Source organism: Lichenostomus cassidix, chromosome 4A (genome assembly GCF_008360975.1).
Source record: "Lichenostomus cassidix isolate B80296 chromosome 4A, HeHo_3.0, whole genome shotgun sequence".
Classification (NCBI taxonomy): domain Eukaryota; kingdom Metazoa; phylum Chordata; class Aves; order Passeriformes; family Meliphagidae; genus Lichenostomus; species Lichenostomus cassidix.
This window is the reverse complement of record NC_139485.1, coordinates 1,677,069-1,702,211: the sequence shown is the minus strand read 5'-3', so window position 1 is coordinate 1,702,211 and position 25,143 is coordinate 1,677,069. Positions and strand designations below refer to the sequence as shown.

Sequence of the window (25,143 nt, the reverse complement as noted above, 5' to 3'; positions counted from 1 at the left end):
ACAGTTCTGTGTGGCAAATCCTGAGCTGTCACACCCAGGAGTGATGAGTCCCTTCATGTCACTCAGGTGATGGCAGCGAGCTGGGATCATCTCAGTGGCACACAGGGGCTCAAGAGCTGCTCTGGACACAGCTCACCTGCTGCTGTTAGCCCTACAGCACACCAGCACCAGCACCCTGCACTGCCTTCCCACCTTCTCCACAATTCTGTGGCAGGGAGGGGCCCTGGAACACCCAACACGGCAGTGACAGCAGGATGAGGCTTCACAAGCCTCTCCCCAAGCAGCAGCCCAGCCACCCAGCACATCCTGGCTGCTGCTCATCACCATCTCCATGCAGCAATTGGGCTGGCAGCCCCGGTGCCAGGTTTTGTAGTTCAGACAGGAATTGCAGGGCTATCTAATCCCACATCATGCACTGCAGCCAAAACCTAAAACGAGAAGGGAGGCACCGAGCCAAACAAGGGGCACATGAGAAAAAGGCATGAAAAGAACAAGTGGAGGCTGGATTTGCCATGAGCACAAAAATCCCTGTATCACTGCATGCTCCCCATCCCGGGCATGTGATTGCCCTTCCTTCCACATCCTCCTCTGCACGTGCAGCCAACAGCCACCGTGCCCTAAAAACCACTTTGGACTGGCAAGCCTGTCCACAGCACGCCCTTAGCTGTGTCCTTACCTTCTTGCAGAGAACCATCTGGTGATCAAAGAGAAAGAAAACTCGCTGCTGGTTCCGTCCATAAGGCTGGTAAATCCAGGACATCTCTCCCGTGTAGATCAGCTCCGAGCTGCGGTCCAAGATATCGTCTCCCTGGAGGGCACAGGCAACGAGGCTCAGTCAGCTGCACTGGACAAGTTTGTCTTTGCATGATGGAGAGAAGTTCCAATTAAGATTTTGGCCCTTCTGCAGCTCTCAAAGCCACCTCATCTGATTTTGGGCCAGAAACTGGGGTTAGGGGATGATTCTGAAGGGAAGGGAGTGACTGAGTGGAGTGTAAACACTCACAGGATGGTCACCATGGCTCACATTGCAATGAGGGAACAGCTGCTCCACACACTGTCCCCACTGCCCTCTCCAGGTACCCCCAGACCCTTGAATCTCACTGCAGGTGCTGGTGGTACCAAGAGAATGAAGGCCCTTCCTCCTGCCCACCCCAGAGCCACTTGGAATTCAGGGTACCAAATTCCCTGCATGCCCTCCCTTTAAAACAGCATCCCAGAGCACTTCCCCTCCCGAAATGTCAGGCCAGCTCCAAAAGCCTGGGACACATTGGGATATCAGCTCCCCACCTCTGAAGCTGCCAGAACTCAGCCCTCTGGATTGCTGCCTCTCTTCCCACTCATCCAGGCACTGCCAGCCCCTTCTCCCATAGCTCATTACAGCTCCTCAGCTCCAAACTCCTGTCAGGACCACCCCGGCTCCCCCTGGCTGGCCAGGCCTCCCTGCTGGCTGCCAGAGTGCCCTCACCCCTCCCTGCCTCCGGCTAACGCTTGTTTTCCTCTCCGAGTTTTTTTTAAGGATTCATGAGCAGATGGTCTTGAAAACACAGCACTCTCTCTCCCACTCTTGGAGAGAACAAATGCAGTCACCCTCCACTAATTGGAATGAGCTGGACTTTTTAAAAAGTTAATTAAAATCTATTTATTAAAAATGGGTGAATTCACCACCACCTGCCCTGTGGGCATCTCGGCGGAGCACCGCGGAAGGCAGCGGGATGGCTCTGGCTGAAAGGTAAGGAGCAGGACTCAGGAGCAAGGCAGAGAAGAGCTTTTTTTTTCTTTTTTGGCTGTGAAACTACTGCAGTTCTGGCTTTGATGCCAAGCTGGAACTGATTTCTGGGACAAGAGCGTCCCAAAAATCCCAGCAAACAGCTTGTAAAGGTTCAGCCAGCTATGGGGGGCATCTAGCTAGACACACACTTCTGGTGCTGCTCACACTTGCAGGTGCCAGAGCAGCCAAGAGTTCCCCCCACTCCTGCTTCCTAGGTGAGGATTTCCAACTGCTGCTCAGGTAAATGTGTAATTAACCTCCCAGCATTGATTGGGAGCGACCGCCTGTGTCCTGTGACAGCAGCAGCTTCATTAAGTCGCTGCATCACCAAGCTGCAGCACAGACTTCCAAATCGCCTTAGCCAGGGCTTTATCCACCTCCCTGCCTCACTCCTGTGCCTGTGCTACCCCGGGGGTAATGAGGGATCACTGCCCAGGACACAGAGGGATGGGATGGGCTGGGATCACACAGTGCCTCAGCAGGGCTCCATGTCAGCCTGGCCAGAGCCCAAGGACCAGTGTGCTGCTGCCACAGCTCAGGTGGACACAAGAACAAGAAGCCTCTGAAGAAATCACACCAGCTCCATAAATTGGGAGCTTGCCTGGCTAAACATGAGCTTATATGAAGAAGATTCCCACAGGCCTATGGATGGGAGCTTTGGGAGAGGGGGCGAGCTTAGGAGAGGCTGGCTGCTAAAAATAGAAAGGCAGCTTTGTCTTTTACTCCTGTGGTAGCATCTGAAGCCTGAGGACACACAGAGGGCTCTGTAAACACTTCTACTTGATTAGCTGAATCCAAACTGTGTAGTCCCTGCAAGCAACATAACCCAAAAACATCCAGATCCGAAATGATGGGATTTGTATTGCATTTCTTATGTGGGGAAAACAATTTCTATATACAGTCTATAAGCTGGAAATAGCTGATTTCGCATTTGGGGTGAGCAAACTGGGAGATACAGACTGCAAGGAGTTTGGGACTGGCACGTGGCTGGCCAAGAGCAGCTTGTCCATGGTGCTGCCCTGCTCCTCCAGCCTGGGCTGCTGTGCCAATTCCCACAGGGGAGCCTCAGGCCAGAACCTCTGAACCTCCAAAGGCTTTTCTTGTCTGGCACAGCTGTGCAGCTCTCTGAACAGCACAGATTGTCTCCTGCTGCTCCCCACTGAGGGGCTCAGGGGGCAGTTGCAGGGTGGGGGGCAAAGAGGGACATTGGCTTTTCAGCTCCACTGCCACCATGGCTCCCCCAGCACAGCTCTATCCGTGTCCTGACTCCAGGCAGACTTCCCCAAATGTCTCTCCCAGTCCCACGCCTCCAATCCTGTACAGAACTAGGAAAAAATTTCCTTTTTTTTTCCATTTTTTCCTGACTCCTACAGAGGCTGGATCATCTGTATCCTTCTGTAAGTTAAGAGAAACCCTGCTGAAAAAGGAAGAGACTGAACTTTTAGTTACTCTGAACTGGCAGACGTTCAGCAGAGCACAGCAGCAGAATGGCCAAGAGAAGCCCTGACTCCTTTTCCACCCTGAGTTATGTCCCACAAGCTCCACCAAAAGCCCTCAGCCCACCCTGCTGCATGCAGGGCTTTCAGTGCACATCCTGCTGCACCCAAAGGGCAGCCAAGGAAAGCTGAGTCCTCTCTTCTTCACACAGTGCCAGGCACAGCCCAAGTCCTTGGTGTGCAGTAATGGGAGCAGAAGGTCACCCAGATCCAGGCTGGATCAGAGCTCCCTCGAGCCCTGCAGTGACACACAGAGTCCCCAGGCTACTGCTGACTGTGACAGCACAGGGTCAGCACTGCTGCTGCTGTCTGGGAAAGATGTGGATCCCCAGCTCCCCAGCTCTGCTGGAGTGCCCACCACACTCTGGAATGGGCAGCTGGGAGGAACCAAAGGGGTTTTGTGATGAATTAAATGCTGTTGGGAGCACCAGGATATCAGGGAAGGGCTCAGCACGGAGAGCTGTCAGACACTTCCCTGGGCTTGGGAATGCCCACAGCCCATTGGAGCTGCTCCCCTGCACCCAGCCCACCCTGACACAGCCCCTTGCTGTCCCTGCTGGGCTCCAGGAGGGCATTTTGTGCCCTTTCCCACCTCCCAGGGAGCCAGCAGGGCTCTCTCGTGCCTGACACCGCTGTTCTGCAATTAGAGACTGACAGGCTGATTAGCACCCGAGGCTACACTGAGATCACAAAAAGGAACGCCAGCGAAATGTTGTCCTTTTCAACAGGCTCAGTTTTGATACCTTCTGTTGCTGGGGGGTGGAAAAAAAGGAAGAAGAAGGCCCTGTTTCAGTCCCTGCCGTGGTTTTTTTCCCAGGAGGATTTCTCATCAGGCTGTCCTCACTGTGCTGGTTGCAGGCAGCTTCCTTTCATGGCACTCTTGGATTCACTAATGCAATATTAGGCTGAAGTCAGTGATTATGGATTATGTAATTAAGGGCAGCAAGTCTTGATTTAAAGGACCCGTAAATAACAGGAATGGGAAGAAATTTAAAAGGACAATGCTCATTGTATTTCCCAAATACATATATTTGTCCCTTCATGGAAATTTAATACTCTTGGAAGCTGCCATAGTGGCACCCCATGGGAATCTTTGGTAGGAATATCCACATCTCTACACAAACCAAAGCAATTTGTTTAAATAGCAAGTTCAAACCCATCCAGGCTGATGAGCAAGGCTCTGTCCTGTGCCAAACATCCATCCCACTGTTGGATCAGGGACCTCCACAGATCTCCTCCCTCCACATCACCTCCCTCCTGTGAGAAAAAACTGGGCTGAAAGGGAGGAAAGTGTTGCTGGAGGGCTGGAGAGAGAGCCTGAGCTGCTGCAGTGATTGCTGCTTCATTTTGTTTTGATGTGGTTCAAGAGCTCTGTGAAAAGGCATAAAATTGAGCAATTCCAGGTGTGCTGAGGCACAGACCTGTTTTCCATCTCTGCACCATCCGTGCAGGGCATTTGGAGAGGCTGTGCTGGGTTGTGCCCATGGAAACTGAGCCCCAGTGGTGCCCAGAGCAGAGCCCAGCAGGCTGGGCACAGTGGCACAGGGCTCTGTGGGCTCACAGGATCCATGTGGGGACAGGAAACAGGGATCAGACTCCTGCCATGGCACAGGAGCACAGGGGAAGGCAGGGATGCACCTCTGCACGGTGTAAATACAGCCCTGCCCAAACTGGGGCTGGCAAGGACTGGGAAATGAGGATGGGCTTGCGGGAATCTCCTTCTAATCCTGCTCTGTGTGTCTGAGCAGCTATTCCCACCAAGCTTTGAGGCTGGAGCTCTGTCTGAGGGCAGGGAGCCAGCAGCAAAGGCTGCCCAGGATGGGCTCTGGCTGTCCCCTTTGAAGGCTGCTCCAGCCCCTCTGTGCTGCTTTGCCTTGTGCCTTCAAACGGCACCGGTTTGATCTGAGGGTGTTTCACTCCGAGCCAGGGGACAGTGCTGAGCAGGGGGAAACGCAGATGGAACATCAGGGAACACTTCAGACACGGAGAGCTCTAAGGGCTCGGCGGGAGGTGGTGGAAGCCCCAAATTCGGAGCCATTAGCGGCTCAAAGGACGAAAGGCAGCGGAGGATTGGTGTGGGCAGCACCTCTCTGGGGCTGTTTATACACTGGGAATTCAGGTTACAAAATAAAGGAGTGACTCACTCATGGCAGCAGACCAAGGCAGGCTTTTCGGTCAAGCCCACATTCCCACAAATTACACAGGAACACATCTCCCAGTGACTGGGATTATTTCTAATTCCCAGCAGCCAGCAAGATCAGAATCTTCCCTTAAGATTCTGCTCAGTCATTACTTGTCTAAAGAGGCCAAAGCTGCCAATAATTCCCTAAGACTCCATGCCCTGGCTGTCCCTCATGCCAGGCCACCCTTTCCTGGTCCCACTGGCAATTTAAACTATCTGATCCTGCTTGCAGGATTTCTTGGGAAAAACCTCTGGCCTTGGTTAACTCAAGGATATTCAGAGTTTTCAAAACCTCATCCTGAAATTCACCTTTTTGAGGCCATGCAGGAAATCTGGAGGGCTAAAAATGATACTGAATCCTAAAACATGGGATTCAGTAAAACCCCTCTGCTTTAAACAGCTGGGACATGCCCTTACTTTTCCTATTTCTTTTTAGGATCAGCATTCCCAGTAACACACTCTCCTTCCGAGAAAACATGTACACACACTTAATACACAAGAACATTTCAAATATTCGTTCACTCACTAAGTCTTTTTTGCTCGGTTGGGATTTTTTCTTCTTCTTTAAAAAATCTTTTTCCACCGTCTCCTCACGACACATGGGTAAATTTAGAAATGAAAACGCAACTTCAGATCAGAGAATCAGCATCATCAGTCTCGAGATGCTGAGGAAAAACAGACATTCCTCCAGATGAAATATTTCCACGTGCTGAAACATTCAGCCACTGAAATCATTCACCGAGTGCCAACACAGTGGGAATTTGGGATTAGCTCTATCTCATGCCCTGCCTGGATTTCTGGTGAAAAAAGACCAAACTGGTAATTTTTTACTCCTGGTTGTTGTTTTCCTGTAGTCAGTGCTGTTTTCAGGGGTCTCAGGAAGGCTGTGCTGTGCCTGTGCTCTGGGCTGGCTGGAGCCACAGGGATGGACAGAACAGCTACAGAAAGGTCAGATTAGAGCAGCAACAGGGCCAGGAAAGATGGGAATTACAGCTGGGGGTTCCTCTCTCTGGTCAGGAGCATTTCCCACAGACTGGACAGGCCTGTCCAGCACAGCAGTGACAGAAGTGACAGCAAACACCAACTGGGAGCCGTGGTCTTCTCCTCAAAGCAGAAATGTCCCTTCCCCACAGCCTGGAGAGCTGGGGATGCACACCAAGAGATCCCTCCTGTACCCCAAAACTGCACAGAAGGTAAAGATCCGAGCCTTCAGGGGCTGGGTGAGGAACCAACCCCAATGATCCACATCCTGGGGACATTCCTGCAGCCACTGGGTGAGATCTGGGGTGTGCAGTGCCAAAGGAACACCTGCACACATCTCAGCAGATCCAAGCATTTCCAAAAGATCCAATCTTTTCATTTCTCCCACTCTCTTCCTGCATTACACTGTGGTTCACTTCTGGGTATTTTGGGTTTCTGTGCATCCTTCTGGCTGTTCCATGGACAGCTGTGCAGTGGGGGCTGCATCTGATGATTCACAGTTGCTTTAGAGGAAAGAATCAAGCAGTGAAATCCTCTGCTGGGTCCAGCTCTCATCCTCTACTTTCTCATCCAAACTCTGTGACTCTCCTTGATCCAAAATACAGAATAAAACAGGCAAGGAGGGTGTTTTCCTTTGACCAGGAGCTGTATTCCCATCAGATTTCTGAGCACACCAACAGCAGGCTTTGCTGTGTTATGAGAAGCTGAAGGATGTTGCTGCAATAATGTGCTCAAAATCTGGAATAGCTGAAAAAAGCCTGGAAGAATCATTTGGCAAGTTCCTGAGGATAGGATGGAGATAAAGAATGGGTACTGCTAAGCAGGAATGAATTATCAAGGATATGGCTAAATAAAAATGAATTATCAACTGAGCTAATGGAAGAGAAAAAGCAACTGCTGTTCCAGAGATCCTGTGTGGAGGTCACCTTGGCTTCCCACACACACATGAATATTCACTGACTTGGAATGGATCTGTCCTTAATCGAGATTTATTCGCAGTGAGGGTCTGGGAGCTCCTTACAAATGACCCCCATTAGCTCATCATGGCACACGGAGGGCTGGGGATGGAGCTGATGGTCCTGTGCCTCCTGCAGAGCAGCTTCCTCCCTCTCAAATGAGTCTGGTGGCAGTGAGAGATTTTCCTTCGCAGTGAAATAATCAAACACTTGGGCTGTGCTCTCTGCTCCCCCAGCCAGCCATAATCCCAGAGCCAGCTCTGATTGCTGCATTTATGTGCTTTATTGGGTGTTTCATCACCACATCCAGGGCTGAACCCAACCTCCAGCACAGAAATGAAACTAATTCGGCCAAGGAGGACACAGGTGATGCACCTGTATTTCTCTCTCTCTCTCCTCCCAGCCTCCACAGATCTTTGCCAGAAATCCAGCAATTAAAGGATTAACACCTCTTTGCCATCCACTCATTTGCACAGTATGATCCCAATGATGGAATGTGGAGTTATTTCAGACTTCACAAGTGAGGAAGCAGAAAGGCTGCTCCATCACTCTGATTATCTCCTTGCTGAACACATGGGCTGATGACAACAGCGAGAGGATTTACAAAAACGTTTGTCCTCAATCTGCTTCAAAACCCTATTTACGGATTACTTCCATACAATGATTTTAAAAAATCAGGGACGAAAAGAAAGGGAGAACATAATTTTAGTATGGCTTTTCTTCCAAACACATGGCACAAATGTAGAGACTGAAGGCCTGCTGGTGAGGAATCCTTCTGCTGACTCTGCCTTCCCTGTGCCTCTCAGCTCCTTAATTACACCATCACTACACACAGGGCTGGTTCAGAAATATCTTTAAGTGGGAAGTCATTTATAAAACGCAAATAGCATCTCTAACTCCGGTTTAACAGTTTGGCTTCCAATCATAAAGCAACCACCAGAAAGATTTCCTCCATTTTCTTGTCCTGTTGCAATTCCCTGGGCTTTTTGCTACATCTTTCCCTCCTTCCTCCCCAATGGCACAGCACAGAGGCACAATGCACACAGAGTTTGATCCAAGTCTCACCTCCTACCAGCACTGCAATCACAAAAGTTACTCCAGGTTTCTAGGGATGAAATTGGAACTGGACCCAAGGTTTTCTTCAGGGCACCATTCATGTTTAAGCACCACCCCAAAGTCCATGATCATGCCTTCTCCACCCCAGGCTTCCTCCCAAACTGTGGGAAATGAACTATAGGGTCTTAGATAATTCAAGAACAGCCTGGAATTTGCCCTTCCCAGGTTCCCAGCCCAGCTTTACTGTACCTCCCAGTCCAGGACCGAGGCTTGCCACTGAGCTATCTTGTCGATGTTCTCCAGCCGCCGCTTGCGCTCGTTGATCTGGAGAGTCACATTCCTCATGACGGCCAGGGCAGCAGCCACGTACCTGTAGTCACTGCAACACACAGGACAGGCCATCAAAGGGAGCAGGGCATGCCCAGGGCTCTGTCACAACCTCCCCAGCCCAAAGGAACTCAGTACTAGGGTGGAATTGTTCCACCTGGATCACAACACAGCAGCTTGATGGAAATTAGGATTGGGAGTTCAGTGTGGCCACTACCAACCCAGCATTTGGGAGCCCTTTAAAGCCTGAAGGGGCACAGCTAAAGAGCATCCCAAAGACAGGCTGAGCATTTGTACAGCCTCTGTCTTTGGGCCAGGATTTGTCTGGTTTTAAAATGAACGTTTAGAAAATATTTCATTTCATTTCATTTTAACCTTCCAAGCCATAAGACAGCTCCCAGAGTGCCCCAGAGCAGTTACCCCATGGAATTCACTCTCACTGCAGATTTCAGGTGAACAAATCAAAGCAACTCTTTGGGTTTTTTTGCCCTAGATGGCCCTGTGAGTGCAGTAACACAGAGTGAGAACAGGCTTCTGCCAGGGCCACTGAGGATGATGATCAGTCTTTTCAGAAAGTGATGCTGAAATCAATGCCATTGATTTCTGCCCTGTGCCTGCTTTTCCATTCCAAGGAGCTGTAATGTGCATTTCCATTGGGAAGACAGGCAAGGCCAGCTGCCACAACACCACCATAATGTATTATTAACTTGAGGGCTGCTATTGATTGCTGACTAATGAGAAAAACTGCCATCTTGGGCAGCTGCAAGGGGAATGGCTTTATTGATTATTGCTAAGGATTGTGCTGGTGACAGCTAAAAGAGGGGTGAATGCTGGGAATTAGATCCCTTCTCCATGTGATCCCAACAGGATAAATACTAAGAAGCAAACACACTGTGGTATACAAAAAATATTTTTTGCTTTTTTGGCATCTTTGCTTGGATGAAACCTTGAGCTGAGTTTTCATTTTTTCTGAAATTCTTATGTCAAAATTCTAGCTGAAGTAAAAAAAAATCCCTCAAATTCTAGGACAGTGGGACTGGTCCTTCAGCAAAATAAAGGAAAAGAGAGGATGGGCTGCCTGATACATCCATCACAGAGTCACAGAGAGGTTTGGGTGGGAAAGGACCTTAAAGCCCATCTCATTCCACCCCCTGCCATGGGCAGGGACACCTTCCACTATCCCAGGTTGCTTCAAGTCCCATCCAGCCTGGCCTTGGACACTTCCAAGGATGGAACTGATCATGCTACACAATGGACAACTTCTCATGCCTCCCTCTGTAGGAGCATCTGTGTGAAGGGAGCTTTGGCTGTGTAAAGGAGGGAAGCAGCTGTGCCAGGGGGACATCAGGGCAGAGTGCAGAATATCCATGAGTTCTTGAAGGGAAATAGGGAAATCCCTATGGCCAGGAAGGATCTGGAGAGGCAGGGAGAGGTGCAGGGTTTAGACAGGCACTGATAATCCCCGAGCAATGCTGCTGCTGCTCAGCAGGGAGGACACTCTCTGGCAGAGCCTCCTCACTTTCCATGTTCCTGCATTCCCAACTCCAGCTCCCTTCTGCTGTGGGAATGCTCAGGACTCCAGCAAGCTGCACTTAGGACCTTCCTATATTTAATTCATATTAAGCTGGAGTAAATCTTGAAGAGGTGAACAGATGTGGCTTTGTGAAAAATTCAAATGAAGCAGGCTGCAAACAGGCAGCAATTGGAGGGAGGCAGGCCCTGAGTACATCCCCATCCTCCCTCCATGTGGAGTGGGTCGGTGCCAGCCAGCTTTATCTTGGGAATGCTAATTCCCTAATTCCAATGAGAAAACCCCATTCACGTCATGCTGCAATGAAGGAAAGGCTCAGAACTGAACTTTTTGGGCTCCCAGCCCATGTCTGTGGCAGAGCTGGCAAAAAACTTAGAAGGAGAAAACAACAAAAGCAGAATGCTTGGCCATGAAGCAATAATAGGATCCCATTAACCATGAGAAGAAGGTAAATAAATGGTTTGTCAATTCTATTGGGGCTGCAGTGACCACTTCCCAATGCTCCATCAGAATCCAAGTCTAGATTCCTTGCCAAGCTTCACATGCTATCTCTGGGGACTGTGGTCAGGATTCTGGTTTTGGCATTGTCCTGACCTGATGCAGGGAAATTCCACCACTCTACAGGGGTGGTGGTAGTGAAAAGGAAGGGAAAAAAGAGAGAAAGCATCATGTTCCTCTGTTAGATGAAGCTCCCATCCCTGCTTTCCCTGGTAGTCCTGGGGTTTTCCATGATTTTCCTCACTCCAGGGCTGGGATGTGGCACAGGTTTGATCCTTGTGGTGTTACAGCTCCAGGGGATTACTTCTCCCAGTGCCAGGTGAGCAAATCTCCCTCTGCCTTCCCTTCCCAGATCATGGAGAACCAGGAGAAATGGAGTGTCCAGGGCTGGCATGGCAATGCAGTGACACAGAGCTCTCAGGCTGAGTCAACCAACTGCTGCTGAACCCCAGGAGAGCTCCACAGCTCCTCAGACAACCACTGGATTCCTTAACAACATGGTGAGTTTGAAACATCCCAAAGGGACAGGAATGTCCTCCCAAAATAACCCAACCCTTGTGTTATCTCCCTGCCCACATCCCCTTTGCTGTGGCTTCCAAACAGCCCAGAGAGGGGCATTTTAAACAGCTTCCCCTTGGGAAGCCACATCTGAGCTGTGGGTCCTCACATGGCAGCTGAGGGAAAAACCCACAACCTTTGGGATCCCAGAGCTGCTTTCTGATATCCTAAGGTTCCCACGAATCCATTCCAAGCTTGATTTGGCCTTTGGAAAAGCAGGAATTGGATCTGGTGCCAAAGGCATGTCCAAATTGGTGATTTTGGGCATTTGGCTACCCTGAATCACTCAGATTTGTGGGTCAGGTCAAAGCAAATCAATGCATCTCTGCTCATATCACACCTCTGCTCTTCTAGAGCTGGGCTTGGGAAAAACAAGCAGCCAAACACTTGCAGTGTGGTCCTTTTGGTTCTCACTTGCTTTTAAATGAGTTTTGGAAACAGAAAGAAAATTGGCAAGGCAGGAGCTAATCTACTCTTACAGGGCCTGTTTCTTCTTTCACCTTATTTTTACAGCAGTAAATCCCAAGTGGTATCACAGGCACTACTGATTTACACTGTCAGGGAGTCAGGCTGATTGTCCTCAGCAGCAGCAAAAGAGATCCCAAACATTTTGGGAAGCAATCAAGCTGTGTGTGATGCTCTGAACCTAAACCCTGTGGCAAAATCAGACATGGGACTGGGTTGAGAAGCTGAGCAGCTCTGGAGTTCTCCACAGATCAGCTCCAGTTGTAGATCCTGGCCCTGCTGTGTGCCCAGGTCCACCCTGGGAGCAGGCAAGGAGCCTCTCGGACCACTGAATGCTAATTAGGTAATTTTTCTCGTGTTACTGGTAGCATCAGAAAGTACATCCAAGGGTAATTAGTTCACATGTCTGATTAGAACAAAGCTGAGTGTGTCTCCAGCGAGAATTGCTGCTTTGAGAAGCTTGAACTGTCTGCTGACCCTTTGTCCTGCTCCCATTTATACAGCAAGTCACAGGGACAAGAGTGGGCAGAAAATCCCAAGCCCTGAGTGTGGCAAGGAGCCCTGGCAGCCCCTGGAGTTACCTGTGCTCCTGGGCCGTGTACTTGAGCAGCTCTGCCAGCTGCAGGGGGTACTTGCAGATCTTCTGCACGGGCGTCAGCAGGAAGCCGTCGATGGCGATGTCGATCATCTGCTGCAGCAGGCGGCACGCCTCGAAGAAGTGCTGGTACCTGCTGTCCTTCATCAGCTTGGAGAGCTCCATGCATGCGTCCAGGTGGTTGTTACAGTACTCTGAATAGATCCAGAAACCGTCTTGCTGTGAAGGCACAACAGGGGGGACAGGTCAGGGGGTGAGGCAGCTGATAAACACCACACTGGGGCTGGGGAGAGCAGGGTCAGGTGAGAAACTGGGGAGGAATTCCTCCCAGGGAAGGTGGGGAAGCCATGAAAGAGGATGTCCAGAGAAGCTTGGCTGCCCCTGGATCCCTGGAGTGCTCCAGGATGAGCTTGGAGTACCCAATTCAAGCTCACCATGGCAGGGGGTGAGATGAGATGATCTTTAACCCAACCCAGACCACGCTGGGATTCTAAGGAATCATCCCCCAGGCAGGAGGAATGATCCTACAGTACTTTTCCTGCTTGGAAGAGGTGTGGCAAAGGAGGGATCTGCTCTGTGACACACAGCTGAGGTCAGTGTGAGCCCTGCACAGAGCTGTGGCTGTTCTCAGCTTTAAATGGTGCAGGGGGTGCTTCCTTAGAAAAGGTAAAGGCAGAACCCAGCAGAGCTCTGGCTTCTAGTAAGACAAGAGGACAACCTTGTTATTTCTAGAGCTCTTTCCTGGGAAGCATGAAGCAAGAACCTGGCAAATGTTTGGGAATGTTTGAAATTCCCTTTATCAACAGGGAACCCAAGGCACAAAGCACTGTGTGGATTTCCCCAGGAACAGAGCCCCAGAAAACACAAAAAACCAAACAAAAAACCCACCCATACACACGTGCCACTCCACCTTTTGCACTGATCTAACAAGATTTTTGGTGTCTATTTTGTTGGAATTTCCTTTTTCCACCTTCACTGACCACAGACTGTCACCCTTGACTCAGGATTCACTCACCTGGGCCACAGAGACAAGGCAACAAAAGGGCAGAGGAAGATTTCACTGGGAAGGAGATGGACACAGCCCAGCACCACAAATTAACACTGAGACAGCCCAGATAAAAGTCAGGTGCTGCAAACCAGACAGTTTCATCAGGTTGTGGCCAATGCCTTCCAAACCACAGAAAGGACAGATTCTATTCAGCCAAAAAAACGCCTGCCCAGCAATTGTTATTTCTCAGTCCCTGAGGGTCCAAACAAGCTGCTTTTCTGGGAACAGAGACCAAGTGTCCGTCGCATCCCCACAGCTGACCCAGTCACGCGCTGACAGCTCTCCCTTCCTGAAGAAAATTAGGAACAAGATGCTTTGCAGATCCATAAACAGGATCTTAACACCCTCACCCCTCCGTTTCCCAAAAGGCTAAGCAAGGGATAATTTATCAGGAGTTTATCAGCCAGCTTTCAGCCCCTGCCTGGTGACAGGCAAGTGTCAGATCTTCCTCCAAATCGCAGCAGCAATTCTTGCTATTGTCACTATCAATGAATTGACAGCACAGCCTCAAGTCATGACATTTTAGCTACTGATTCTCACCACGATTTCTTACATCTTCTCGGCACAGAGGTGGAATGTGATGCTGCTTTGGAAGGAGGCAGAGCAGACTGCAGGCTCTGATAAGAACCAGCCATGTTAACACCTCCTGCACCTCCTCAGAGGAACCCTCAAGGAGAGGCCCAGTGATGGCTAAGAGATGCTGTGAAACTCCTTAGGGATGTCCTGCTGAAGTTTCAGCAATGTCTACCAGGAGTTTCCCTCATAAGCAGTGAAGTGTTGCCCTGACACAGCACAGGAGCTGCAAACTCTGCTACCCTGCTCCAATTTCCCTTCAAGAAAGCCTCCATCTCCAGGGCTGCCATTTGCCTGACACTTCCTGACATATTGACAGCACTGGCCAATTGATCAGCTCCTGTGGTTTATGGAACAGCAGGATGGGCTGGGCAAAATCCTCCAGGACCTTCTGATTAGTGTGGTTCAGATGAACTGGGGGTTATCCAATGCATGCTGCAAGCTCTCCCTCCTCTGTACCTCACAAGGCAAATGGAGAATCACAGTGCAGCAGTCCCTGATATGTCACTAGAGCAGTGTGATGCACTAAAGTTATCCTGAGTGGTTCCTGCCTCTTTCTCCTCCCTCCCCATCCCCAAATTCCCAAGGGAACATGTCCAGTGAACTCACGTGTTCCAGGAAACATGGCCCAATCTCACTGAGATGAGGATCCTCGTTGTTGTACTGCTTCTCCAAGTCCCGGACAAATCCCATCTGAAATCTGTAGATGTCTTCGATGTTCCCAAAGATGATTTTCAGCTGTTCATCACTGAACATGTCCCTCCTCTTCCGGCACTGCTTTAAGTAACCCTGTAGGGAGGAGAAAGAATGATTTGCACAGAGCAGCAAAATGCAGGGACAGCTCCAAGGAGGTGTGTCCAGTGCTGGATGCTTCCAACACCTCATATCCAGGTATCCCACAAGAACTACTCTTCCATGTTCTTCCAGAGAAAGCTGCAAGGGGCTGTTTGAGCCTGCTCTGATTTCTCCTTTTAGCCCAGTAATCAGGACAAGGAAGCTGTTTAATATGTCTACCAAGTTCTGTTTAGTATCTTTATCAACAATCTGGACAAGGGGATCAAGTGTACCCTCAACAAGTTTGCAGTTGATGTGCTGGAAGGTGGGAAGGTTCTGAGCAAATCCCTTCATCTTCCTACACTTCACCTGTCTGTGAAGGATCTCTCTCTGATGCTCACTGGATCAGAGACTTGTTAAGGCTGGAAAAGACCTTCAAGATCATCAAGTCCAACCAGAATGATTTAGACCAGAAACTTTGCAAGGCCAAATCTCAGATTTTGTAACTGGCCTGGACCATTCTGCAGAATCCTGACTGAAAAGAAACAACATGGGGGTCACCAGGAGATGATTTTGCTTACTTTGCTCGCCTTTATTATACAGGAAGGGGAAAAAAATGAAGGGAAGAAAATGCCAGCAGCTCCAGTGGAATGGCTAAATTTGGGAACTCAGGATGCTTAGTCACACAGCCACGCTGCCAGCTGGTGACACGCAGCTGCTGGGCCACAATGAACATTGGAACACTGCAATAAACTGTCCTTCAGCCTCACCATGTGCTTCCTGCAAGGGAGAACTTCAAACATGAATGACAAATGCAACTTTGGCCGAGCTGGCCTGGATCCAACCTCTGCCACATCCAGCTCAGCTCGGATGATGCCGTCACCCTGGACCTCCTGGCTTTTCCAGCTGAGAAGTTTGGGTTATGGAACACCTTCTACACTTCCTAATCTAGGTCTCTCTTACCCCAGGAGTTCATTGATGACTCATTTCCCTGGGTTTCCCTCTCTGATTTTCCAAGGCCACGAGGAATGGGAGCAGGCAGCTTCCCACGCTGCAGGATGGTCACAGTGCAAACCAAAATCCAAACTCGGAGAAACACCACAGAGCATCTCTGTGCAGCTTTTCCTGTTTGCCTGCTGATCTCAGAACAGCTTGGAGAAAACCCAAGGAAAAAGCAAGGAACTGTGGCCCTGCCCTGAGGCCACACCCTGCCTGTGCCCCGAAGGCAGTGTCCCCTCACACTGCTCGGTGCCATCCCTCCCCTCCTGAACACGGGACCATCTTCCAGCCCCGGGCTTGCCATTGGCTGTGATTCCCGTCCTCACTATTCCCATCCTTCCCGTGCTGCTTCATCATTTCTCTGGAATCACGTGGCTGGAGGAGCTGAAGCAGCACATTTCTGCACAGGCACCTCTACAAGCTCAGGAAGAATAAAGGAATGCGTGGAGTTCCCAAGCCTTATCCTCTCTACACATTTGGAAGGTTGTTTCCAGCACAAGCCAGGAAAAGGAGACTGAAGATTCCTGCATAATACACAGCACAGGCAGCTAGGAGGCTGCTGCAGAGTTTTTCCAGTAAATTTACTTCTGTTACATAAAACAATGTCATCTTCCTTCTGCTCATCCCGTCAGGTTTGCTCAGAGAAGGGATAGCTGACTGATGAGCAGATGTTGGAGAGTGTTTTGCTCAATGAAGACCTAAAAATAGCTGCCAAACTGTCTCACTTTAAAGTACTTTTCCATGTAGTCCCTGAAGTATAGGCCAAAGTTGGAAAGGACTTGCAGGAGGTTAAGTGGTAAGTTTTCTTCACCCCACAGTGGGTTTAGAGACAGCTAGGAGAGGTGGCCCATCCATCCATCCATCATCCATCCTTCCTTCCTTCCTTCCTTCCTTCCTTCCTTCCTTCCTTCCTTCCTTCCTTCCTTCCTTCCTTCCTTCCTTCCTTCCTTCCATCTATCATCCATCCATCCATCATCCATCCTTCCTTCCTTCCTTCCTTCCTTCCTTCCTTCCTTCCTTCCTTCCATCCATCCATCCATCCATCCATCCATCCATCTATCATCCATCCATCATCCATCCATCCATCCATCCATCATCCAGCCATCCATCATCCAGCCATCCATCATCCCTCCATCCCTCCATCCTTGCCTGGCTGAGAGCAGGGTGAAGGGGACAAGAAGGAGGTACCAGCCCCTGTAGGTGTCCAAGGTGTTCTGTGACGAGATTGCAGATTTTTTCCCCTCAGAGCCACTTTGGGGCTCTTTGCACTGTCCTGTAACCATCCCTGAGCCAGGGATCCCCAGCACCATGTGGGCTACAAACCCCAGCTCCCTGTGCAGAGCTGCCAGCACACAGGTGAGGTGCTGCTGAAGTCACACAACCGCAGTGAGCACAGGACCAAAGCTGAGCCTGTTTGATCTGGAAAGGCAAACCAGGGTTGGTCCCAGGCAGGCAGGACTTGGATGCTGGTGCTGCTGTCTGATGGTCACACTGTGACTGCACAAAGCCCTGCAGGAACACAAAGCTGGCCCTCAGCAGGGTGACACAGCCAGCTCCAGAGCAGAAACGCAGGGACAACAAGCAGGCTGTGGAAGACAGGCACAGACTGCACAGAGCTGCAGCCCAGATCCCCATGGATGCACAGATCTTTGCAGCCACCTCCCAGTTTGGCACCCATGGATGTGACACTGGTCACCCACAGGAACTGAGGCTCTTCAGCCCCACAGCCAGGGAGGTTTTCTGCTGCTTTGCTCTGAGGCAGCACAAAGAAGTGTTTTCCATCCAGCCCTGGGAATGAGTCAGGCTACAGGCATCCAGGCCACGTGCTAAACCTGTCTGTCAGCTCTGCACATCGGCCCAGCCTGACACCAAGAGATGCAGTGAGAGGATGTTTTCCATGCCTGGCACCAAGGCAAAACGAGGTGGAACCCAGTCAATATTATTAAAAAATAAATTTGAAGTGAAATTACTTGGAAAACAGTGAAAAGCAGCACTGGAAGTTGGCTGCTCTTCCCAACCTCCCAGCTCAAAGTGGCTCCTCATAGGAGGTTTCCTTTGATCTCTCAGCTGTTCCCGTCCAAGGCCTGTCACCTCTCCCTCTGTCACCTCCTTAAACTGAGCCATGTCTTCCTAATCCCTGTGCTGCTCCAACTCCTGCCCATTTCTCAGGGCCCGGCACTCTGCTCCTTGTGTGTCTTCTGCCTCTGGTTCTTCCATCTTCCATCCCAAATCAAACCCCCTCCCTGCCCCTCTGCTCCCCACGAGGCTCCTGTCACTGGTGCCACATCAGGGACAGACCTTCCCACATCCTCCCCGGGTCAAACCCCAGAGGTTTCTTTCCAAGCCTGGAAGTGGACACACAAATATAGAATCATGGAATTGTTCAGCTGGGAAAAGCCCTCTAGGATCATCAAGTCCAGCACCGTTTTCACCACTAGCCCATGTCCTCAAGTGCCACATCCACATGTTTTTTGAACATTTCCCATTCCAATGCTTTAAAACCCTTTCCATGTAGAAATTTTTCCTAATATCCAACATAAACCTCCCCTGACACAACTTGAGGCTGTTTCTCCTTTTGTCATTTGTCACCTTTTGTGATTTGTCACCTGTGAGGAGAATGTGGTGCTTTACACGACAGGAGTGAGCAGCTCTGCCTGCCTGTAAGGCCATCCTAAAAACCTGGTTTCCAGCAGTTCATTATTGATTGTATTTGTAAGGTGTAACTGCTAAGCCTGAAATTTCAATTGATTGGTATTTCCTTAAGGCTCAATTCTTCTTTCTTTCTTCTCATAGAATTCGTCTTGGAATCCCAGAATGGTTTGAATTGGAAGGGACCTCAAAGGTACCTCATTCCACCTCCTGCCATGGGCAGGGACAACTTCCACCATCCCAGGTTGCTCCAAGCCCTGTCCAGCCTGGCCTTGGACACTGCCAGGGATCCAGGGGCAGCCACAGCTTCTCTGGGCACCCTGGGCCAGGGCCTGCCCACCCTCACAGGGAACAATTCCTTCCCAATATTCCATCTAACCCTGCCCTCTGTCAGTGGGAAGCCACTCAAGGTCCTTGCAAATCCTCTCTCTCCATCTTCCTTGTCAGCTCCCTCAGGCACTGGAAGGCCACAATTAGGTCTTGCAAAGCTCCTCTTCTCCAGGTTGAAGAATCCAAGTTTTTCCCCTTGGGGAAATTTCAGGATAATGATCCTGGTAATCCTGATTATTAATCCAAGGAGAGCTCCACATTCCAGCCCCAGCACAAATCTTCACAGAAGTGTTCCAGCAGCAGCAGCAGCATCCATTCCATGCCCTAAGCAAGGGCCCAACTGCAGCCATGGGGGCAGTGGGGCTTTGCTGGGATGAGGAACTCTCTCCAATCCAGCTGCTTCCCACAGGTCTTGGCTTGCACAGGGGATTTTCATCCTGGTGCTGGCCAGCTCCTGAGCTCCAGGCTTGGCCAGACTCGTGCCATGGGTGTTGTGAGGAAGAACAGGGTGTGAAATGACACAGGAGCAGGGAGTGGAAATGCATCCTGACCAGAAGAGAGCAATGGGAGGGCTCTTCATCACCATCCTCCAGTAAGGACCTCCCACCCTAAGGTGCCTCACCGGTATTAGGATTTGTAATTCATTACAGCTCAGCAGCAAGGGAATAACCACACACTGCTAAACTCAGCACTAAACCAGGCGCAGCCCAGCCAGAGCTGCTCTGCCATCCCTTCTCATAGCTCACATCGCTGCCTTCGTCCTTCCTGACACCCTGAAACAGAGAGCCACAGCAAGAGGGGAATTTACACTGTCAGAGCAGCTCATCAGGGGCTGTCTGCTGCCTGCCCATGCTGGGGCACAAGCCACAGCCCTGTCCAAGCCATCAGGGGCACGGGGAGCCCAGTCCAGCTCAGTCCAGCCTGGCTCTCCCTCTCCAGCCCTGCTCACGTTGTGCTGTTCCAGTGCTCGGCTAACTGAGCTGTCTCAGAGCCTTCCCCAGGCAAAGGGATTGCTGTGATTAAACTGAGCATAATGAGCCTCTCTCCAGCAAGGCACAGCCCACCATTCCACAGATGAGAATGCCCAGTTCAGTCCTCCTCCCTGCTTAGCTGAATCATTTCCTGGTGTTCTACCTGGAGGTGAGATTTATCCCCTCAATCCCAGTCTGCATCACACAGAGCAAATAAAGAGCCCTCTGGATCTCTCCTATCTGGGACACATCATTAGGGGCAGTAAATCAGTGTTCCCCCATGGATGTCACTGCAGCTGAACCTGTCTGCACCTCCTGAGAATCCCAATTGGCAGAAGCACAGTGACATGGCTGGAGAGGCAAGTTAAGGTTTATTAATTTCCAACAGAAAAGTGCAAATGCAGGAAAAGAAACAATATGTGGAAAAGTGCCTGCAGTTCTTCCCTTCTCCAATGCAAAGCTCTCTGACTGAAATAGCACATTGAAATTAAGCTCATTTGTTTCCAAATTGAAATCCCAAGACTCTTCCATATTTGAGAAGTGTCATAGATGCTTTTTGGATGGCTGCTCTGCCTCGCCGAGAGAAAAGTGGCAAGTATGAAGGGAGGAAGACGTTCTTCTAAGCACAATTCACAGGGGGCTTCACCACACTGACTGGGCACAGCCTCACAAAATCCTAAACATTCCGAGGGATGAGCTGAAAGCCATCCCCAGACTTTGATTTCGGTGCTAACAAACTTCTGCCTCTCAGTGATAAGGACCTCTCTACACAATGCTCAAAATCTGGCACAGCTATGTGTTCCTCGTCCCAAACACCCAGCACCACATGCTCTGCACTTTGGGCTCAGCTCAGGGCACTAATCCCAAATTTAAGGGGTTGGAGAGGTTAATTGTAACCTAATGAACAAGAACCAAGTTGGGGATTTGTGGGGTGAGTCACTGAAGTCCATCGCTTGCTGGTTCCCTTCTTCATTTCCTACAGTGGAAACATTTTGCCCTCAGTCTCACCATAAAAAAGGCAAATGGGGGCCATCCTGAGCCAGGGGAAATTGTGAACCCGACATGAAAGGCACAGATGACATGGGTAACTGATTGGTTTAATTACAACCTAATTTCCTCAATCACAAGTTCAAAAGTAGATGGCATTGGGTTTTAATTAAGAGGACTGCTTGAAGGATCTCAACCTCATCATGTTTTAGTCTAAGAGCTATGGAATAAAGGTCAGGAAATTGCACTTTTAGTTAATACAAACTAAAGGAATCATCAGATCCAGCAGGAAATTCTCAGAACCATCAATACTGATGTCAATACTTAATGGACAGATGCTGCTCCTCCATTAGACACAGTCCTCAGACACTGCAGCATGTTCCTAAATCACCCAGGGACAACGCCAGACCAGTCCTTTCCACCCCCCACAAGCTGTGGCCCAGCCCAGGTACCTCTCAGATGTCCCTGAAGTGTTTGATGCAGTGGGGACAACCCCAGACCAGCCCATTCCACCCCCCTGGGTGTGTCCCAGCCCAGGTACCTCGCAGATGTCCTTGAGGTGTTTGATGTAGTGGCGCTCGGTGCTCATGATCTCATTGATGACGTTGGCTCTCATCTGGTCGCGGTTCTGCACGGTCCTGCCCAGGCACAGGCAGTCGGCACTGGGGTCCAAGTGGCCGTTCTGCACCTCGCTGGTTCCCTCCTCCACCCCATCCTCCTGGTTCACCCATAGCTGCAGGAGACAGGGACAGCACAGGGATTATTCCCAGCAGCAGCAGCAGGCTGGCTCAGGGTTGCAGGGCTCTGGGAGATGCTGGATTCACTCCTCCTTACCCCACCAGAGCTCCCAGCCTGCACTGCCCATTTCCACACTGGTGCAAGCAGCCCCAAATGGTTCCCCACACACTCCTCATCTCTCTCTGTGTTGGCTGCTTTGATCCCAAATATGAACTAATCCTGGGACAGGGTGACTGGATGCTGCCAAGAGCTCCAGACTGAGATGAGCATGAGCAAAACAGAGCAGCCTAAGGAAAACTGCAGCTACAGGTGTCCAGCACTGCTGTGCCAGCTCCTGCCACCTCCAGCTGGGGTCTGTCTGAACAGGAAGATCCTCTGGGATAAGCCCTTCCCAGGGGACTGATTCGAGGTTGAGATGTGTCTGGTTCAGAGGTCTGAAGTGCACATCAGCACCAGCTCAGGGTGCTGGGGCTCTGTGGCCTCCCAGGCCAGGGGTTGGGCAGAATTTGATTTCTCAGCTTTCCTCACCATGTCACATGGACAGCTTTTCTGACCCAAGCAAATCCCATATCTCGGCATCCCAGGATTGGAATCCCCAAACCATGGCATCCCCAAAGTGCACGGACAGGACACCCCTGAGCAAGTCTCTAGAACCTGGGGGGCTGAGGGCAGCTTGGGACAGCTGCACTAGGCACTGAATATTGGGACAAATCACAAAAAGCAATGGAAAAGGATCACTGTGTTTTCAGCGCTCTGAAGTTACTTTCCAATATCAAATAAAAAGCATACATTGAAATTGCAAATTCAAACTCTCTCCTGAGTGTCTGAACAAGCCTGTGCTCTGCACACACCATACGGATCAAGGGCCTCCTTCTGTTACCTTTTCCCACAAAACCTGCTTAAAATAACTCTGATTGACTCAAATTGGGCTCAGGGTAGTTTGTAAACAAACATTAAATAAAGCTTAAAGCTGGCAGAAATACTCCTGTCTTTCACAGACCACCTCAGCTGTGATGGAAATGAAGCAACTTCTCAGCATTTGAAGCCCAAATCCTGGGGACTTTCAAGCGTAAAAATACATTTTCCTGTGAGCAGTGAAACTGTCCACACACGGAGTACAAGGGAACCAAGCAGCATCATTAACCTGATCTTCAGGTTTCCTTTCAGCGCTAATAGTTTTTCCTGCTTTCCCATTATTCAGTTTAAATTGGGCTTTAAACAGATTGTAAAGGGCAGTGTTCCTGTAAATTAGTGAAGTGAAAACCTCCAAACCTGCCCCTGCTCCTTCCCTGCTTTCCCAACCAACAGCTGTTCTGCTAAACCACCTCTTGCAGCTCCCACGTTCTGCCCTCCCACAGCGAGTTGTAAAGGCCAAGAAAAAAACCCCCAACCTATCTCTTCTTTAGCAGGATGTTCATGATGCTGCAAAACTGGGGAGATAGAAAACCTCGAGGCAATAAAAAGCCACACTTTTTGCCCTGTTCCCAAGTGTGCCCAGGGTCTGGGAGTTTTGCAGGACTTCCATCAGCACTGGGAGGCCTGGCTGAGCTCTGGGTCACTGTGAGGGAAAGCAGGGAGCTGGTGATCTAATCCCACCCAAACACAGAGGGATCCAGCATGGAAAACCTCTCCTGGCACACTGAAACACATGGCAGAAGAAAGTCTCTTGTTCAGAAAAACAGAAGCTGGTTTGAAAAGTGCTTAGGCAACCCCACCCTGCTCTGGAAGAGGTTTTGGGTTCACTGAGGCAGAGCAACACCCCATGAACATGAGCAGGGGTTTATGCTGAAGAACGAACAAAAAATAAATAAAAAACCAAAGTGCTGCTGCTGAGTAATGGCCCTGTTGGTGTAAGTGACCTCAGGGGCCAACTGCTGACATCAGTGCTACCAGCTTCCGTGCTGGGAACACCTGGGGACACCCTCAGAAGGGATAATGGGCCCTGGGAAGGACAGAATGGCACAGGGAGTCCTCCAAGGGCTATGTCTTTGTGACAGCTTCATTGGCACTCTGAACCAAACAGATGTGCAAAATCCAGCAGGACCAATGTGGGTATTAAACCCTGGTGGCTGAAGTTTAAAATAACTTCCCATCCTGCTTTTTTTTTCCTATGAAAAGGGATTTTGCAGCCTTCCCAAACCCAACTAGAACAGCTTGTTACCAAGTTTTACGACATTCCTGCCAGTTTGGCAACAGAGCATATTTTTAAAGCTCTACCTCCTGGAGTCAGGTGATCAAGAGAAAAAAATTGATTTTCATTAAAAAAAAAAAGCAGGAAAGATCTAATCATAACAAGGCATGTGTGTGTAGCCTGAGTGATGAATCCTAAAGGCTTTGAAACTCCAAGGCAGATAGCAAATTTGCAAACTTTCATGATTCCTCAAATTCAGGCTGCCTTTTGTGCACGGCAGGAACACTCCCTCCTTCCTCATCTGCGAATCTCAGGAGTCCTGCTTTCTTCCTTAATGAAATTTTTGCTCATTCCTGCCAGGATTCATGTTCCCAAAGGGAAAAAACCACCAGTTCCAGTCTAGGTGATTTCTGCCTTAGATTAAAAACAAATGCAACAATTTTATCAGTTCTAGAGGAAGCCAAGGGTGCTCCCACCCCACATTCCAGCCTCAGCTGATGGAAGGATGAATCCCACTGTGCTGTTCAAACACTTCTGTTTCCATCTTAACCTCTGAAATCTTCTGAAATTCCAGCAAGATCCTTCTTCCAGGGCACCATTTGAAGTCTGGACCATGACTCACAAAGGCTGAGGTGCAGTGGCAGCTCTGACTCTGACCTTGGGCAACTGGAAGAGGTTTCCCCTCCCAAACCCAGGGATAATCATGGAAAAGCTCATGGAGATGTTGAAATATGGACTGAAATGCATCACCTAACTCTTGCTCTCATCCATGAGCAGCACTCTGGTGAGCCAGACCTGGGGTTGGGTTTGCACCTTCAGCTCTCTGGGCTGGGGAGGAGCTGGGCCATGCTGGGATGATGAAGGTGGCACTTCAAGGGTTAACTGTGTCCCCTGTCCCAGTGCCACCACCCCAAGCTGGAACCTCTCTGCCTCCCTGGCAGTGATGGAGCTGCAGGGACAGGCAGGTGGAACAGCCACGCTGGCTTTGCCCAGAAATGTATTAAATGTCACACTGAGGTGATTTAGACAAAGCTGAAAAAGGTTCCTGTTTCAGCCCAGTCACCTGGAATAGGGTGAGCCCTGTGCTTCACACACATGGACTCTCCCAAAAATGCCTGAAACGACTGACCTCCTTCTTGTGGGGAGCAGCTGAGATCCCACTCATGGAAAAAGCTCTTCTACTCCCTACCTTTCCAACTGGACACGAATACACAGCTGCCTCTCCTTCTCAGTGCAAATATCTCTTCATTTTATTAAAGAAATGTCAAAACTCCCGTTTTCTCCCAGTTTCATCCCATCTCCCCAGCATTCCCAGCTCAGGATGGGTGGCTGCTATCCCTGGGAAGCTCCTGGGGGAATTTCCACGGAGCAGGGATGGGATAGGAGTTCCCTGGAAGCTTCTTAGCTCTGCTGCTCACTTGGATTCCAAGAAGCCTCTGCAGGCTCCTGTCGTGTCATCCTCAGCAGTTCAGGGCTGTGGATTGGCACAGTATTTGGATCCCAGACTGAAATTCCTGCATCCAACAGCAT

At 50.1% G+C, this 25,143-nt stretch overlaps 1 protein-coding gene across 6 annotated transcripts in view; it reads right to left on the bottom strand.

The window, feature by feature from the left end:
- ARHGEF9 (Cdc42 guanine nucleotide exchange factor 9) overlaps positions 1-25,143 on the bottom strand; it is a 201,731-nt gene that overhangs the window by 31,143 nt on the left and 145,445 nt on the right. For all 6 annotated transcript variants that reach the window (XM_085060023.1, XM_085060024.1, XM_085060018.1 and 3 more), the window contains exons 6-10: positions 21,286-21,477; positions 14,644-14,823; positions 12,400-12,632; positions 8,689-8,818; positions 677-808 (exon numbers count right to left, since the gene is read on the bottom strand). In XM_085060023.1, the coding sequence (XP_084916149.1) occupies positions 677-808; positions 8,689-8,818; positions 12,400-12,632; positions 14,644-14,823; positions 21,286-21,477 (867 nt within the window). The remainder of the gene's footprint in view (positions 1-676; positions 809-8,688; positions 8,819-12,399; positions 12,633-14,643; positions 14,824-21,285; positions 21,478-25,143) is intronic.